At 35.0% G+C, this 20,409-nt stretch overlaps 1 protein-coding gene across 5 annotated transcripts in view; it reads right to left on the bottom strand.

Moving 5' to 3' along the window:
- SCLT1 (sodium channel and clathrin linker 1) overlaps nucleotides 1–20,409 on the bottom strand; it is a 244,069-nt gene that overhangs the window by 218,522 nt on the left and 5,138 nt on the right. For all 5 annotated transcript variants that reach the window (XM_057705960.1, XM_057705959.1, XM_057705958.1 and 2 more), the window contains exon 2: nucleotides 11,968–12,035. In XM_057705960.1, coding sequence (XP_057561943.1) covers nucleotides 11,968–12,035 — 68 coding nt within the window. The remainder of the gene's footprint in view (nucleotides 1–11,967; nucleotides 12,036–20,409) is intronic.

Below are 20,409 nucleotides of genomic sequence, written 5' to 3'. Positions count from 1 at the left end.
AACGTGGGAAAAGAAATAGTCAGTCAAGTCCAGGAACTACAGAGAGTACCATATAGAACAAACCCAAGGAGAAACACACTGAGACACATATAAATCAAACTATGAAAAACTAAATACAAAGAAAAAACATTAAAAGCAGCAAGCGAAAAGCAAGGCATAACATACACGGGAACCCCCATAAGGCTAACAGCTGATCTTTCAGCAGAAACTCTACAGGCCAGAAGGGAGGGGCAGGATATATTTAAAGTGATGAAAGGGAAAAACCTACAAGCAAGATAACTGTACCCAGCAAGGATCTCACTCAGATTTGAAGGCGAAATAAAAGCTTTACAGACAAGGAAAAACTAAGAGAATTCAGCACCACCAGATCAGCTTTAACACAAATGCTAAAAGAACTTCTCTAGGCAAGAAATACCAGCGAAGGAAAAGACACAAAAACAAACCCAAAACTATTAAGAAAATGGTAATAGGAACATACATTTTGATAATTACCTTAAATGTGAATGGATTAAATGCTCCAACCAAGAGACACAGACTGGCTGAATGGATACAAAAGCAAGACCCATATATATGCTGTCTACAAGAGACACACTTCAGACCTAGGGACACATATAGACTGAGAGTAAGGGGATGGAAAAAAAATATTCCATGCAAATGGAAATCAAAAGAAACCTAGGAAAGCAATACTCATATAAGACAAAATAGACTTTCAAATAAACACTATTACAAGAGACAAGGAAGGCACTACATAGTGATAAAGGGCTTAATCCAAAAGAAGGTATAACAACTGTAAATATCTATGCATGCAACACAGGAGCACCCAAATACATAACACAAATGCTAACAGCCATAAAAGGGGAAATCGATGGTAACACAATAATAGTAGGGGACTTTAACACCCCACTTACACCAATGGACAGATCATCCAAACAGAAAATGAATAAAGAAACACAAGCTCTAAATGAGAATTTAGACCAGATGGAATTAATTGATATTTATATGACTTTCCATCCAAAAACAACAGAATACACTTTCTTCTCAAGTGCGCACAGAACATTTTTCAAGATAGATCACATCCTGGGTCACAGATCAAGCCTCAATAAAAAATTTAAGAAAACTGAAATCATATCAAGCATACTTTCTGACTACAACACTTTGAGATTAGATATCAATTACAGCAAAAAGACTGTAAAAAATACAAACACATGGAGGCTAAACAACACGCTACTAAATAACCAAGAGATCATTGAAGAAATCAAACAGGATATAAAACAATACCTAGAAACAAATGACAATGAAAATACAACAACCCAAAACCTATGGGATGCAGCAAATGCAGTTGTAACAGGGAAGTTCATTGCAATACAATTCTACCTCAAGAAACAAGAAAAATCTCAAATAAACAACCTAACCTTACATTTAAAGCCATTAGAGAAAGAAGAACAAAAAAATCCCAAAGTTAGCAGAAGGAAAGAAATTATAAAGATCAGATCAGAAACAAATGAAAAAGAAATCAAGGACACAACAGCAAAGATCAATAAAACTAAAATCTGGTTCTCTGAGAAGATAAACAAAATTTGTAAGCCATTAGCCAAACTCATCAGGAAAAAAGTGGAGAAGACTCAAATCAACAGAATCAGAAATGAAAAAGAAGTAACAACCGACACTGCAGAAATACACAGGATCATGAGAGACTACTACAAGCAGCTATATGCCAATAAAATGGACAACCTGGAAGAAATGGACAAATTCTTAGAAAAGTACAAACTTCCAAGACTGAACCAGGAAGAAATAGAAAATGTGAACAGACCAATCACAAGCACTGAAATTGAAACTGTGATTAAAAATCTTCTAACAAACAAATGCCCAGGGACAGATGGCTTTACAGGCGAATTCTACCAAATATTTAGAGAAGAGCTAACACCTATCCTTCTCAAACTCTTCCAAAATATAACAGAGGGAGGAACACTGCCAAACTCATTCTACAAGGCCACCATCACCCTGACACCAAAACCAGACAAAGATGTCACAAAAAAGGAAAATCACAGGCCAATATCACTGATGAACATACATGCAAAAATTCTCAACAAAATACTAGCAAACAGAATCCAACAGCACATTAAAAGGATCATACATCATGATCAAGTGGGGTTTACCCCAAGAATGCAAGGATACTTCAATATATGCAAATCAATCAATGTGATACACCATATTAACAAACTGAAGGATAAAAACCATATACGATGATCTCAATAGATGTAGAGAAAGCTTTCGATAAAATTCAACATCCATTTATGATAAAAAACCCTCCAGAAAGTGGGCATAGAAGGAACCTACCTCAACATAATAAAGGCCATATATTACAAACCCATAGCCAACATCTTTCTCAATGGCAAAAAACTGAAAGCATTTCCTCTAAGATCAGGAACAAGACAAGGGTGCCCACTCTCACCATTATTATTCAACATAATTTTGGAAGTTTTAGTCACAGCAATCAGAGAAGAAAAAGAAATAAAAAGAATCCAAATTGGAAAAGAAGTAAAAATGTCACTGTTTGCAGATGACATGATATTATATATAGAAAACCCTAAAGATGCTATCAGATAACTACTAGAGTTAGTCACAGAATTGGTAAAGTTGTAGGATGCAAAATTAATGCACAGAAATCTCTTCCATTCCTATACACCAACAATGAAAAATAATAAAGAGAAATCAAGGAAACACTCCCATTTACCATTGCAACAAAAAGAATAAAATACCTAGGCATAATCCTACCTAACGAGGCAAAAGACTTGTATGCAGAAAACTGTAAGACACTGATGAAAGAAATCAAAGACAACACAAACAGATGGAGAGACATACCATGTTCTTGGATTGGAAGAATCAACACTGTGAAAATGACTATACTACCCAAAACAATCTACAGATTCCATGCAATCCCTATCAAATTACCAATGGCATTTTTCACAGAACTAGAACAAAAATTTTATACAATTTATATGGAAATGCAAAAGGCCCCAAATAGCCAAAGCAATCTTGAGAAGAAAAAACAGAGCTGGAGGAATCAAGCTCCCTGACTCTGGACTATACTACAAAACTACAGTAATCAAGACAGTATGGTACTGGCATAAAAACAGAAATATAGATCAATGGAACAGGATAGAAAGCTCAGAGATAAATCCAGGTACATATAGTCACCTTATCTTCGACAAAGGAGGCAAGAATATACAATGGAGAAAAGACAGCCTCTTCAATAAGTGGTGCTGGGAAAATGGGTCAGCTACTTGTAAAGGAATGAATTTAGAACATTCCCTAACACCATACGCAAAAATAAACTCAAAATGGATCAAAGACTTAAATGTAAGGCCTGACACTATAAAACTCTTAGCGGAAAACATAGGAAGGATATTCTTTGACATAAATGACAGCAAGATCTTTCTTGACCCACCTCCTAGAGTTAAGGAAACAAAAACAAAAATAAACAAATGAGACCTAATGAACTTAAAAGTTTTTTGCACAGCAAAGGAAACTGTAAATATGATGAAAAGAAACGCTTAGAGTGGGAGAAAATATTTGCCAATGAAGGATTAATCTCCAAAATATATAAACAGCTCATGCAGCACAATATCAAACAAACAAACAACCCCATCCAAAAATGGGTGGAAGACCTAAAGAGACATTTCTCCAAAGAAGACATACAGGTGGCCAACAGACACATGAAAAGATGTTCAACATCATTAATCATTAGAGAAATGCAAATCAAAACCACAATGAGGTATCACTTCACACCAGTCAGATTGGCCATCATCAAAAAAACCTAGAAACAATAAATGTTGGAGAGGCTGTGGAGAAAAGGGAACCCTCCTGCACTGTTGGTGGCACTGTAAAGTGATACAGCCACTATGGAAAACAGTATGGAGGTTCCTTAAAAAACTAAAAATAGAACTACCATATGACCCAGCATTCCCACTACTGGGCATACCCCAATGTTCACTGCAGCATTATTTACAGTAGCCAGGACATGGAAGCAAGCTAAATGTCCATCGACAGACAATGGATAAAGATGATGTGGCACATATATGGAATATTACTCAGCCATAAAAAGGAATGAAATTGAGTTATTTGTAGTGAGGTGGAGCAACCTAGAGACCGTCATACAGAGTGAGGTAAACCAGAAAGAGAAAAATAAATACCATATGCTAACACATCTATATGGAATCTAAAAAAATGGTACTGATGAACCCAGTGACAGGGCAAGAATAAAGATGCAGATGTAGAGAACGGACTTGAGGACATGGGGTGGGGGGCAAAGGGGAAGCTGGGATGAAGTGAGGGAGCAGCACTGACATATATACACTACCAACTATAAAACAGATAGCTAGTGGGAAGCTGCTACATAACACAGGGAGATCAACTCAATGATGGGTGATGACTTAGAGGGATAGGATAGGGAGGGTGGGAGGGAGTAGCAGGAGGGAAGGGATATGGTGATATATGTATAAATACAGCTGATTCACTTTGTTGTACAAAAAATACTGGCACAACAGTGTAAAGCAATTATATTCCAATAAAGAGCTTAAAATAAAAGAAGAAATGCATTCAGTAGTCTACGTAACTTCAGGGAGTGATTTATTCAACCTAAGACCAATGAGAAATTTATTGTAATTTTTAAAGAATTGAGAGACAAGTGATATTTTAGCTTTCAGTTGTTCAATAGTGTAAAAGCTTCTTGGGATAACTAAATACAGTTGGCCCTTGAACAATTCGGGGGGTTGAGGCACTCACCAGCAGTGAAAAATCCACATAACTGCTATTTCTTCCTCAAAAACGAAGGAATTGATAAATGACTCACTCAAGGGTAGGAAGCTAAAACAATCTGGATAGAATCAGGACTCAAACTTTAGTTCCTTTGATTCCACATATTGTGATATCTAATCTAACACAAACCTTTGCCCATACTTAAAGATCTGTAAAATGAAAATACAGGTAGTCTATTTATTGAAAAGAGACTGAAGCTAAGAGGACCCTCACAGTTCAAAGGTCAACTGTAGTTTAAACTTTAAAAATATTATGTCTCAAATTTCTTACAAAATTTTATAAAATCAAAATCAACTACCTACCACTGTTATGAGCAATAGTTGGAGATGGCTGACATTTTGCAAAATAGTAATTCAAGCCCTATTACCCTCCCACCCATCAATTATAAGTTTTCTAATTGTTACTCTTATCATGTTTCCCCCTACTTTAATTTGCCTTTTAGATAGCACCATGCCTGTACTACTGTTATCAAGAGTCTAACATAATGCCTTATTTACAATAAATGCACAATAAATTAGTGATAAATAAATGAATTTCTTCCACATTATTCAGAAAACCATTCTTCTATATTTAGTAACCCTCCAGTGCTTATTAAATTAAATCTAAACTATTCAACTTAACTATTCAAGGTCCTCTACAATATGGAAACAACCTACCCTTCCTAATGTTATTTTCAATCACTTCTCTCACATATGCCAAACACATTACAGCAACTGAAGAATGTTTTAGTCCCTAAATACAACTCTCATTTTTTCACTTCCTTTGGCTTCTGATCATGTCAATGGGTCCATCTGCAATGCTCTTCACCACTCAGTCTTTTGGCCCCCACTGAAGTTCTTTCGAAATCCTATCTACTTATCAGTGCCCATTAGATATGCCACAATCCTTTAGAAAACTTTCTCCCATCTCTCCAACTATATGTGATCTTTCTTCTCTTAATACTCATATTTGGTTTTAAAGTTCTTAAGATTCAAATAATATGAGTTTTACCTAATCATTTAATATTTCTCATCCCATATTTTCATTAGTCTCTAAGTTCCTTTGAAATCATTATTTTATATACCTTTATATTGCTAAAGCCCCTGGCATAGTGCCTTACAAAAAGGTGGTGCTCAATATACATAGGTTAAAGTGAATTCTGTGAAGACACTGCTCCATAACTATTTTCTAATGATAGCTGCTAAGGAAACACAAATGTAAGAATAAATGACCCAATAATCTAAAATAATTATAAAGGCTATAAGATTCTGAAAATAAATGTAACAAATCAAAACATAAGGAAAATATTTGAAAATAAAAATATAGATTCAGCAATTCCTTCCCATTTGCTAGCAAAACTTTTGGAATAACAGACTGCATTACTTAGTAACTAGACATCTAGTAGAAAAAAAATCAGGTTGGGAGAATAACACTGAAATTGAGTATAGAAGCATTTATAAGACTTCTTTTATTTTCTAAAACAAAATTTAAACAAACTATACTGAAGAAAAGAAACATATATACTATTTTATGAATCTTGAAAAATGGATCCTGTACAATTAATTTCTATCTATTTTGATCCCAAGATGACTTCCTGAGATGACAGTGATTACACATCACAGAAGGAATGTCAATAATATTGGATTGTAGTCAGGTAAACAAATTCTCTGGACTTTAATTAACAAAACTATATACTAAGTATTGTAATTACAGTTGTAATTGTTTAATTTTGTGCCCGACTTTAATCAGTATCACTGGCTATCAAATAAGTAAATGGCATCCTTTCCTCTATCCTTAGGGAAAAAACAAAGTATAGGTTGACTAGCATTTTGTGAAGGTGTTCTCGTACATGTTAGAGGGTTGTAGCAAACCCCCACACCTTTAATTCACATCACGAGAAGACTGATTTTCATAATTTATCAATAAAGGTTGATGTACAACCTAAGAAACTGATAAACTTTTAAACTCAGACTCTTTAAAGTACTAAATTACTGATTTTATATCTTCATTATGGATGATGCAAAATCAACTCTCCAAGGTTTTCCCTGAGTAATTCATCACATGGAGAGTTTAGAACTGCACTGTCCAACACAATAGCCATAAGCCATGTTTGTCATTCAAATTTAAATTTCATTTTTCAAGTGAAAAATAGATAAAAGAACTGTCAGTTATGTTAGCCTAATTTCAAGTGCTTAAAAGCCCCATGTGATACTGGCTATCATATTTACCAGTATAGAATTATACATTTCCATGATCGCAGGAAGTTCTATTGAACAGCACTGGGCTAGAAAGCTAATAATTTGACTTAAACAGTGAAAGTGGTTTGTTATATTTAATCTATCAAGTGTTATATTTTTAAACTCATGATCAACAGGAGTAGCCCTACTATTCCTTCAATGTAAATTTCAAATAACTATAATTTGATTACAATTGGACCAGCTCTTATACATTATATAAGACATGCCAAATTTCTTCCTGCCTCAGAGCCTCTTTTTGGTCCATTCTTTGACTTGTTCTTCACTTCCAGTGCCAACTTGAATGTTACTGCCTTAGAGAAGCCTTCTTTGACCTTCCTGCCAAAAGTAGGTCTCAGCCACCACCACACTACATACACATTAATCTCTGTCTCAGCACTCTGTTTATTTTGTTCATAGGCTATCACAATAGTCATTCATTCATTCATACATTCATATCTCTTCACTGGAGAAGAATCCTTTGTCTTATCTTACTCATAGCTCTGTCCCCAGAGCTTACTGACCATAGTCATGCACTCAAAATTTGTTGAATTAATATATTGGGTTGGCCAAAAAGTTCATTCTGGTTTTTCCACAAGATATTACAGAAAACCCCGAATGAACTTTTTGGCCAGTCCAGTATTAATGTTTGCTGAATCAGTGAATTAATTTGCACAATGATTGTCTTTCCCCTCTACAACCAACTCATACCTACTAGCACCAGACTTTTATATTTATTTCTTCCTTCTTCTTTACAGTTTATGTTCTTTCCTTTCTTTCCCAGCAGACTCTCTCAATTTTTTTTAACTTTAATTTTGAGTTCAAGGGTAACAAGTAGACTTCTTTTTCTAAAAGAGGAAGATACTTTTAGGGGAGCTTTCAGAGAAAATAAACTTATTTTTAACATTCCAACCTGTCCCTCCAACAACTATGAAGAGAACAAAAACACTAATCCCACCCCTCAGTACACACATGTATTAGTATGGCATAGGTTACAAGAGGATTCGATTAGCTTGTATGTGAGAAAAGGCAGGGATTTAAAAGGAAAAAAAAAGTAGAAGGAAAGAAATCAGAAAAAAGAGGTATTTCACAATCATCTTCTTGAATAAAACCTTTTTCTTATCTTTGAATATCTGTCATCCAGTGCCCACTACTACTCTCTCAGAGAGCAATGTGACTTGAAATACTTTTTATTTATATAGAAAACACTACATAATCAAAGAAAGACAACTAAATTTAACAACAACCTGAAGGGATCACTCAAGAAACTAGTTATTTTAAATATCTTTAGTACATATACACAATGGACTATTACTCAGCCATGAAAAAGAATGAAATAAGGCCATTTGCAGCAACATGGATGGACCCAGAGATTCTCATACTGAGTGAAGTCAGACAGAGAAAGACAAATATCATATGACGTCACTTATATGTGGAATCTAAAATATGGCACAAATGAACTTACAAAACAGAAACAGTCACAGGTGTAGAAAACAAATTTATGGTTACCAGAGGGAAAAGGGGAGCAGGGATAAATTGGGAGATTGGGATTGACATATACACACTACTATATATAAAATAGATAACTAATAAGGACCGACTGTACAGCACAGGGAACTCTACTTAATACTCTGTAATGGCCTATATGGGAAAAGAATCTTAAAAAGAGTAGATATATGTATAACTGATTCACTCTGTTGTACACCAGAAACTAACACAACGTTGTAAATCAACTATACTCCAATAAAAACTAAAGAAAAAAGGCAAATAATCTAATTTTTTAAATGGGTAAAATATTTAAACAGGAACATCCAAAAGAGAACATTCAAATGGCCAATAAACATATGTATTCACCAAGGAAATGCAAAATAATGCCATTATACCAAGCGTTAAAAAAGAAAAAACAAGCCCCAAATGGGGTCACTCACCCCCTATCACAGCAAACCAAGACAGTTTCAACCCCTCCCAGAGATATGACCTTTAAAACAGTCCATCTGAAATTTTCTGATCAGCGCTAGCGAGGTTATTGCATGAGAAAGACCCCTGTAGTTCCAGTCCCCCAGTAGAAGACCTGGTCTGAAACAATCCTTTCTTTTCATTTGTTAATACCTTCTTGCCCCCTCCCCTCCTTCTACCTATAAAAACTTTCCATGCTGTACAACCCCTCCTAGTGCTGCTGATTCTTGAATTTTTGAATAAAGCCAACTGGTTCTTAAAAAAAAAAAGGAAAGAAAGAAAGAAAAAGAAAGAAATAAAGCCATTTGCACCAACATGGATGGACCTAGAGATTATCATACTAAGTGAAATCAGACAAAGACAAATATCATATGATATTGCTTATATGTGGAATCTAAAAAGATGATACAAAGGAATTTATTTACAAAAAAGAAACAGACTCACAGACTTTGAAAACAAACTCATGATTACCAAAGGGGAAAGGTGGGGTGAGGGATAAATTAGGAATTTGGGATCAACATACACATAGTACAATATATAAAATAATCAACAAGGACCTACTGTATAGCACATGGAACTCTACTCAGTATTCTGCAATAACCTATATGGGAAAAAAATCTGAAAAAGAATGGATATATGTATATGCATAACTGAATCACTTTGCTGTACATCTGAAACTAAGATAACATTGTAAATCAACTATACTCCAATATAAAATAAAAATTAAAACAAAATGAAATATCTTTAGAAAGTTACGTGCAATTACAAAAAAGGGAAAAGGTTTTTTTTAAGATGAATTATGAACCAAATATATATATAAACTATTGAACATATTGGAAGACTCCAACTTTCAGTTTAATCCACAGAATTTATGTATCATTAGTTATTATAAAGGTATCCTGTATTTCCTTAAGAAACAATGCTATACAAAAAATCTTAAGGCAATAACAGAACTTACTTTGATCCAAAAGAAGTCTAAATGATCATTATGTAGTAACAGTACTAAAGAATTTTGACTATCACTTATAACACAGTTTCTACAGAAAATTATGTGTGAAGTACCAACTTAAAATGCAAGAAATATCAAAATCTTGCAGGTTTGTTTTTCGATATTGGAAAAAGGTTTCATAAAATATATCCACTTTACACAAGTCCTGGCAATTCTGTGGTACCTAGTATGAGAAAAAAAGGGACAGTTCATTGGGATTTTACCTTGAAAAACAGAACTAAAAAGCATGAACTATTTGTATTTCCAAAGCTGATCATGACTTTTTGCATCTCCACTTTCACTGTACTTGGCACACAGAGCTCAAATGATGTTGGAAGATAAGTAAGTAGGAGGGAAGAGGAAGGATATGGTTGCTTCATTAATCCAGCAAATATTTACTGAGTATCTAACAAGAATTGTTCTGGGAACTTGGGAAATGCAGTTGAACAAAAAGGGCAAACAAATTTATGAAGAGTTTCCACTGCTAGCAGCAACGACTAAAGTTACAGTGCCAAGAGATCTGAGCCAGTGCTCCGGGGTCCCATTTACTCTTTGAGAATGAACAGTTTAACTCCTACTTCTATGTCTTCCTCTGTTACAAAACAAACAGAAAACAAAAACAAAACAACAACAAAAAGAAATTCCTCCTGAGTATTTTATCAGAAACCAGAATAATGCTTCTGGGGTGAAAAATCCCCAAGGATGCACTGCATATGGCCAAGGATATGCACCTTTCTGCTAGAGCACAGATGAAACTCCCTTTCATGCTCTCTTATCACCTCCCAAAATCAAGACCCATGGGGAATGGAATTTTGAGACAGCAACATGCTCTGAAAAGATGGTAGACTGCAAAGGAATCTTAAACAGTAACAATATACTAACACTAAAAATAAGAAATAGAAATCTAGATTTGACTGTATGACTACAAGAATAGTACATGTAAGAGAAGAATGTGTACCTTCACAGAATTCAAGGAGATACATAATTTCACCAAAGAGTACAGTACTAAGTAAGGGAAAAGTTTCCCCTACTTGGTATGTTACCACCAGGCTTTAATTAATTAATTATAATCACAGTACACAATGCACTGTGTACTATGTATTAGAGTCATTATTTTATCTGGTAAAACCATCTTTCATAATCGTCAGCCACAGATTTCAGGAGATATGATGCAATTCCATACCCAGAGGTCTTCTCAGGCTTTAAAAGTCAATCTTTTGGTTGAATCCTTCCTTCAGGCATATTCTATATGACATTAAGCAGAAGCTAAAGAACCTAAGAATCTGAGCAAAATTTAGAAGCTATTGAATTATGAAATATTCTCTATCACCTAGTATCATAAAACAACTTCCTTTTAATACCTTAAAAGCAATTTCAGTTTTAATTATAAGATTTATTTATGTCAAAAGCAAAACATTTCTTTACTGATTCAGTAGAGAACCACCACTAATCTAGGAGCTATTTTTCTTTTAACATCCTGTAACTCAGAGTCCACCAGTAAGTATAGCTTATTGGTCAAAAAAAATTTTTTGACACAATAAGTAAATAAAAACATACACCCAAGAAAAAATTATTAAAACAATGTTATATATTATTTACTGTTTTGAGTTAGTTTATGCTCTGTCATAATTTATGAGAATTCAGAGAGTTAAAGTTTACAATTGGATGTATCTTGAGAAACAATTTTAGGATGTTTCCAAAGTCTGATGAATTCACATTTTAGAATTCTGACATTTAAACACTATACATACAATATAAGCTCTAACTCTGGGGAGAAAAAGGCAATTTCTATGGTCAAAGAATTTATAGTCATTAAACAGAAACAAGTTTTCCTCTTTACAAGAATCAAAGTTGCAAGCAAATTTTAAAGTGCTACAGGTCACTTCACATGGAAAAACCCTAAGTAGCATTTATTCTACATTGGTATTCATTTAGATATATTTACAACCAAATTTGAACTTAATTTGTTAGACCTCAACTTAATTTACATACCTGTACCGATGAATATTTGAAAAAATTTTCCATTTGATACCGCCTAAGAACTTCATTTAGTCTTTGATCTGAAACAAAGAGAAAAACCAATTTGTAATTCATTACATAATGTTAAACTTTTTAAAAATAGAAATAAAGTATATATTATTCGATATATCTAGTGCAAAACTGCTAGTTGCCACTGCTGTTCAAAATAAAATTAATCATCAATCTCAACACACGATTTTAGAATTTAAGACAAGCCCATTCTATACACCTAAGCCAAATAACTACTACTAATGGCAAAAAGAACAGCTACAGAGAACTAATTTCTCTGATCCTATAAATTTTAACTCTCAGTCTCTCCTGGCTTGCTCTTCAGGTTACTAGAAGTCAAAAAAATATTCTCCACATTTATTTTTTTATTTCTGCTACTAGAAATGAAAAGAGTTGGAAAGATAAGGCTAAAACCATACTTTTTTACAAGTTAAATGTGCTGGAATTCTCTTCCAGGACAAACTTCCACACAGAGGAGAAACTGCAAAGTAAGCAGGAATGGGCAAGAGACAATGAAAAAGAAGGTCCAGAAAAGCTCAGAACTCTCAGTAAGTACAAGGTAATATTTTTATTTGAAGCAAGAAAAGCAACATACAATAGAGCATAGCACCCAACAAATATACAAAACTCATTCTTTCAGGATCACATGGAACATGTAAAACCGATAATTTGCTGACAAAAGAGTAAATCTCTTTTGAGTGTTTGAATATTCAAGTGGGATTTATCCCAGGGATGGAAGGATTCTTCAATATCCACAAATCAATAAATGTAATACACCACATTAACAAATTGAAAAATAAAAACCATATGATCATCTCAATAGATGTAGAAAAATCTTTCAACAAAATTCAACATTCATTTGTGATAAAAACTCTCCAGAAACCAGCTATAGAGGGAAAATACCTCAACACAATAAAGATCATATATGACAAACCCACAGCTAACATCATCCTGAAAACATTTCCTCTAAGATCAGGAATGAGACAATGATGCCCACTTTCAGTACTTTTATTCAACATAGTTTTGGAAGTCCTGTCCACAGCAATCAGAGAAGAAAAAGAAATAACAGGAATCCAAACTGGAAAAGAAGTAGTAAAACTGTCACTGTTTGTAGATGACATGATACAAGGGTGAGTCAAAAATTATCCACACTCTGGCTGTAGAATATATTTTAAGTAACTTTTAGGAAAGGCAAATACATCATTTTTCAACATAATCTCTTTGTTTTTCAATACACTTTGTCTACCTGTCAACAAGCTTTCGTATTCCCTCATTAAAAAATGTTTTAGGCTGAGCTGCAAGCCACGAATGCAGCACTGTCTTTACTTCTTCATCAGAAGTGAATCTTTGTCCTTGTACAGATGCTTTCAGGGGACCAAACAGGTGAAAGTCCAATGGAGCAAGATCAGGACTATAGGGAGGATGACACCTCAAAACGAAATTTTTGCAGTGTCCACAATGTGGGCAGAAGTGTGTGGACATGCATACCCTCAGACCACAAGAAAAGAATCACTGCACACTGCTCTTCTTTCGTGCAAAGCACAAGTGGATCATCCATTGCTGCTTGCACCACAGTTACAAATGAACTGATAAAACACATTCACACCTGCACAGCAGTGACTGGGAGACAGTAGCCTCGAACAGAAAGTGCTGATAAGACAATGAGGCCAATAGAAGTTTTAATATAACTGGAGTGCAGAAAATTTTTCACTCACCCTTGTACTATATATAGAAAATCCTAAAGATGCCACCAGAAAACTACTAGAACTCATCAATGAATTTGGTAAAGTTATAGGATATAAAATTAATATACAAAAATCTATTGCATTTCTATAAATTAAAGACAAAGTATCAGAAAAATAAATTAAGGAAACAATCCCATTTACTGCTGTATCCAAAAGAATAATATACCTAGGAACAAATCTACCTAAGGAGGCAAAAAACCTGTATTCAAAAAACTGTAAGACACGGATGAAAGAAACTGATGACACAAACGTATGGAAAGATATACCATGTTCTTGGATTGGAAGAAACAATATTGTTAAAATGACCATACTACTTAAGGCAATCTACAGATTCAGTGCAATCCCTATCAAAATACCAATGCATTTTTCATAGACCTAGAACAAATAATTTTAAAATTTGTATGGAAACACAGAAGACCCCAAATAGTTAAAACAGTCTTGAGAAATAAGAACAGAGGTGGAGGAATCATGCTCCTTGGCTTCAGACTACACTACAAAGTTACAGTAACCAAAACAGTATGGTACTGGCACAAAAGCAGACACATAGATCAATGGAACAGGATAGAGAGGCCAGAAATAAACCCATATACTTATGGTCAATTAATCTATGACAAAGGAGGCAAGACTATGCAATGGAGAAAAGACAGTCTCTTCAATAAATGGAGCTTGGAAAACTGGACAGCTACATGTAAAAGAATGAAATTAGAACATCTCTAACACCATATGCAAAAATAAACTCAAAGTGGATTAAAGACCTAAATATGAGATTGAAAACCATAAAACTCCTAGAGGAAAACAAAGGCAGAACACTGTTTGACATAAATTGCAGCAATATTTTTTTGGATCTGTCTGCTAAGGCAAAGGAAATAAAACCAAAAATAAACAAATGAGACCTAACTAAACTTAAAAGCTTTTGCAAAGCAAAGGTAACCACTGACAAAATGAAAAGACAATCTACTTAATGGGAGAAAATATTTGCAAATGATAAGACTGATAAGGGATTAGTATCCAACACATATAAACAGCTCATACAACATAAAAAAAAAAAAAAAAAAAAAAAAAAAAAAAAAAAACCTGATTAAAAAGTGGGCAGAAGTTGCAAATAGACATTTTTCCAAAGAGGAAATGTAGATGGCCAATAGGCACATGAAAAGATGCTCAAAATCACTAATTATCAGGGAAATGCAAATCAGAACCACAATGAGATATCACCTCACACCTGTCAGAATGGTTATCATCAAAAAGAATACAAATAACAAATGTTGGTGAGGATGTAGAGAAAAAGGAACCCTCATACACTGTTGGTGGGAATGTAAATTGCTGCAGTCACTGTGAAAAACAGTATGAACGTTTCTGAAAAAACAAAAATTGAACCACCATATGACCCAAGAATTCCACTCTGGGGTATATATCCTATAAAAACAAAAACACTTAATTCAAAAAGATACATGCACTCCAATGTTCATAGCATGAACTATTTTTAAAAACTTTTATTGGGGTATAATTGATTTACAATGTTGTGTTAGTTTCAGGTGTACATACAGCATACATTATTTACAACTGATATGAAAGCAACCTAAATGTCCATCAACAGATGAATGGATAAAGAAGATGGAATACAACTCAGCCATGCAAAGAAGGAAATTTTGCCATTCGTAGCAACATGGATGGACTTGGAGCACATTACGCTAAGTGAAATAAGTCAGACACAGAAAGACAAATTCTCTATGATATCACTCACATGTGGAATCTAAAAAACACACAAACTAGCGAATATAACCTAAATGAAGCAGACTCACAGATACAGAGACTAAACCTAGTGGTTACCACTGGGAAGAGGGAAGAGGGGAGGGCAATACTGGGGTAGGGGAGTAAGAGGTACAAATTATTAGGTATAAAATAAGCTACAGGGATATATTCTACAACACAGGGAATATAGTCAATACTTTATAATAGCTATAAATAGACTATAACCTTTAAAAATTGTGAATCACTAAAAATTGTACACCTGTAACATATAATATTGTATAGCAACTATAACTTCAATAAAAAAGAAAAAAAACACTAAAAATTAAAATAAAAGTAAGTCTCAACAACTTTCAAAAAACTGAAGCTGAAGAAGAGAATATACCACCCTAAAATATGCTTCTTTGGCATAAGGATTATTTTAGGCTGATATTTTTGAAGAAACAGCAGATTAGAAAAAGCTCTGAAAACTGAGTAGAAGTTACCCTTTTGTAAAAGACATTTACATTTATAAGGGAAAACTCCATTTGTAAGCATGTCTCCCTCTCTATACCAGAAGGAAAAAGATGACTCTAAATCTCTAGAAACTCTTTATGAATGGGGAATGTAATGACTTAAATCTGCTTAACAACTCTACACTTGTTTACTGTGCTTTTCCTAGTAACATCTCATATTTTCTTTTGTCTTTATCTGAGGTGTTATTTAAGATTGTTGCTTGGGCCATTTGAAGGGGTTTTTCTCAGTTTTCCTGGGTCTCTAATGTATACATAAGGTAAATATGTTATTAAACTTGTTTGTTTTTCTCTATTAGTCTGTCTTTTATTACAGGGGGGTCTCGGGCAACAACCTAGAAGGGCAGAGGAAAATTATTTTGCTCCCCTGCAAAGCTGAAGACAGCATATTACCTGATAATAGCACAATTAGGCTAGAATGAAGAACCAAAATCTATAGGAAAACTCTCCATAATGTAAGAAATTACTTTTCAATAACCTATTGGTCTCAGGATGAATTACAAAACTAATTTAAAAATATTTTGAACTTTTAAATGATAGTGAAAAATGTAGTACCTCAAAACTTTTTAAAAAGGAAAAAGTCACTGCACAGCAAAGAAAACCATCAATAAAATGAAAAGGCAACCTACTGAATGGAAAAAAATAACTGCAAATCATTTCTGATAGGGGGAACATATCCAAAATATACAAAGAACTCACACAACTCAATAGCAAAAAAACAACTTGATTAAAAAATGGGCGGAAGACCTGAATAGACATTTTCCAAAGAAGACATACAGATGGCCAACAGACATGTGAAAAGATACTCAACATCATTAATCATCACGAAAACAGAAATCAAAACCACAATAAGATATCACCTCATTCCCGTCAGAATAGTTGTTATCAAACAGACAAGAAATAACAAGTGTTGGTGAGGATACAGAGATGCGTACTGTTGATATAAATGTAGATTGGTGCAACTACTATGAAAAATAGTATGTAGGTTTTGGTTCCTCGAAAAATTAAAAATAGAACTACATATGACCCACCAATTCCACTTCTGAGTATTTATTTAAAGAAAGTGAAAATACTAATTTGAAAAGATATGCACCCCCATGTTCATGCAGCATTATTTATAATAGCCAAGATATAGAAACAACCTAAATGTCCATTGTTGCGTGAATAAAGAAATTGTGGTATATATACAATGGAATATTACTCAGCCATAAAAAAAGAACAAAATCTTGCTATCTGTGACAATATGGATGGACCTCAACAGCATTATGTAAGTGAAATAAAGTAACAAAGACAGACAAATATGATAAGAAAAGAAAGAAACCAAGCTCACAGATACAGGGAACAGATTGGTGGTTGCAAGAAGTGGAGGATCGGGGCAGGAAAAGGCAGGGAAAAATGGGTGAGCTGGCTATTTTTTTCTAATAAATTGAATAAAAATTTTAAAAAGAAAAAAGATATGAAACATTCTTGAAAGCAAAGAAAGAAAACTAAATCAATTGAGATATATTCCTTGTTCATCAAAAGCCACAATATTATTAAGATGTCAATTCTTCTTAAATTGATTTAAAGATCTAGTACAATTCCAATAAAAATCTCAGCAAGCCATTTGGACAAACTTGTTTTAAACACTGCATTGAGTGGTCTAGACAACACTGATGAAGAAGCTGATGAACTCACATTTCCCAATTTCAGGAACAGACAGAGTCCACTAGTACATCTATGCAAATTCAGACAACTTGACCTTGGTCAAAGGAATAAAAGCACATTAACACAGAAAGTTGTAGACTTTTAGTCTTTAGTCATCATTAATAAATGATGAGGGCACAAATGGACGACCATAAGAAAATAAAGACACAGAGAGATAGGATTAAAATGGCAGAGTAGGAGGACGTGCGCTCACTCCCTCTTGCAAGAGCACCGGAATTACAACTAACTGCTGAACAATCACTGACAGAAAGACACTTGAACTCACCAAAAAAGACATCCCACATCCAGAGACAAAGGAGAAGCCACAATGAGATGGTAGGAGGGGTGCAATCGTGTTAAAATCAAATCCCATAAATGCTGGGTGGGTGAATCACAAACTGGAGAACATTTATACTGCAGAAGTCCACCCACTAAAGTGACAGTTCTGAGCCCCATGTCAGGCTTCTCAACCTGGGAGCCCAGCAATGGGAGGAGGAATCCCCAGAGAATCAGACTTTAAAAGCCAGCGGGATTTGATTGCAGGACCTCCACAGGACTGGGGGAAACAGAGACTCCACTCTTGGAGGGCACACGAAAAATTGTGCTCACAGGACCCAGGGGGAAGGAGCAGCAACCCCATAGGAGACTGAACCAGACCTACCTGCTGGTGTTGGAGGGTTGCCTGCAGAGGTGGGGGGCAGCTGTGGCTCACCGAGGAGACAGGGGCACTGGCAGCAGGGGTTCTGGGAAGTGCTCATTGGCGTGAACCCTCCCAGAGTCCACCATTAGCCCCACCAAAGAGCCTGGAAGCTCCAGTGCTAAGTAGCCTCAGGCCAAACAACCAACAAGGTGGGAACACAGCCTCACCCATTAGCAGACAAGCAGATTAAAGTTTTACTGAACTCTGCCTACCAAATCAGATTAAAGTCTTACTGAGTTCTGCCCACCCAGCCCTACCCACCATCAGTCCCTCCCATCAGGAAGCACCCACAAGCCTCCTAGATAGCTTCCTCCACAAGAGGGCAGACAGCAGTATCAAGCAGTATCAGCAGTATTTCATCTTGTGGAACTGAAAACCACAGCCACAGAAAGATAGCAAAAATAAAAAAGCAGAGGACTTTGTATCAGATGAAGGGACAGGATAAAATCCCAGAAAAACAACTAAATGAAGAGGAGATAGGCACCATTCCAGAAAAAGAATTCAGAATCATGATGGTGAAGATGATCCAGGACTTTGAAAAAAGACTGGATGCAAAGATAGAAAAGTTTACCAAAGACCTAGAAGACGTAAAGAGCAAACAAACAGAGATATGCAACACAATAATTGAAATGAAAAATACACTAGAAGGAACCAATAGCAGATTAACTGAGGCAGAAGGGCAAATAAGTGACCTGGAAGACAGAATGGTGAAAACCACTGATGTGGAAAAGAATAAGGAAGAAAGAATGAAAAGAACTGAAGACAGCCTAAGAGACCTCTGGGACAATGTTAAACGTGTCAACATTCGCATTATAGGGGTCCCAGAAGGAGAAGAGAGAGGGAAAGGACCCGAGAAAATATTGGAAGAGATTATACTTGAATATTTCCCTAACATGGGAAAGGAAATAGCTACCCAAGTCCAGGAAGTGCAGAGAGTCCCAGGCAGGATAAACCCAAGGAGAAACACGCCAAGACATATAGTAGTCAAACTGACAAAAATTATAGACAGAAATTAAAACAACCAGGGAAAAATGACAAATAACATAGAAGGGAACTCCCTTAAGGGTAACAGCTGATTTCTCAGCAGAAACTCTGCAGGCCAGAAGGGAGTGGCATGATATATTTAAAGTGATGAAAGGGGAGAACCTACAACCAAGAATATTCTACCCAGCAAGGATCTCATTCAGATTTGATGGAGAAATCAAAAGCTTTACAAGCAACGGCTAAGAGAATTCAGCACCACCAAACCAGCCCTACAACAAATGCTAAAGGAACTTCTCTAAGTGGGAAACATAAGAGAAGAAAAGGACCTACAGAAACAACAACAAAACAATTAAGAAAATGGTAATGGAAACATAGATGTCGATAATTACCTTGAATGTAAATGGACTAAATGCACCAACCAAATGACACAGACTGGCTGAATGGATACAAAAACAAGACCCACATATATGTTGTCTACAAGAGACCCACTTCAGACCTAGGGACACATACAGACTGGAAGTGAGGGGATGGAAGAAGATATTCTATGCAAATGGAAATCAAAAGAAAACTGGAGTGGTAATACTCATATCAGATAAAATAGACTTTAAAATAAAAAATGTTACAAGAGACAAGAAAGGACATTACATAAAGATCAAGGGATCCATCCAAGAAGAGGAGATAACAATTTTAAATATATATGCACCCAATATAGGAACACCTCCATACATAAGGCAAATGCTAACAACTATGAAAGAGGAAATGCAAGGCAGAAATAGAGACAGAGGTGTACAGAACAAACACATGGACACCAAGTGGGGAAAGTGGGGAGGGTTGGGGGGAATGAATTGGGAGATTGGGATACCAAATTGTACACTCTAAATATATGTTGTTTATTGTCTGTTAAAAAAAAAAAGAAAATAAAGACACAAACTTTGCACCTTAGACATAAGTTCATTCAAAATCATTCATTGTCTTAAATACAAAATACAAAACTATAAAAATTATAGTGGAAAACTTAGGAGAAAATCTACAT

Source organism: Hippopotamus amphibius, chromosome 13 (assembly GCF_030028045.1).
Source record: "Hippopotamus amphibius kiboko isolate mHipAmp2 chromosome 13, mHipAmp2.hap2, whole genome shotgun sequence".
Taxonomy (NCBI): Eukaryota; Metazoa; Chordata; class Mammalia; order Artiodactyla; family Hippopotamidae; genus Hippopotamus; species Hippopotamus amphibius.
Note: the sequence above shows the minus strand (reverse complement) of the source record. Positions and strands in the feature narration are given on the sequence as shown.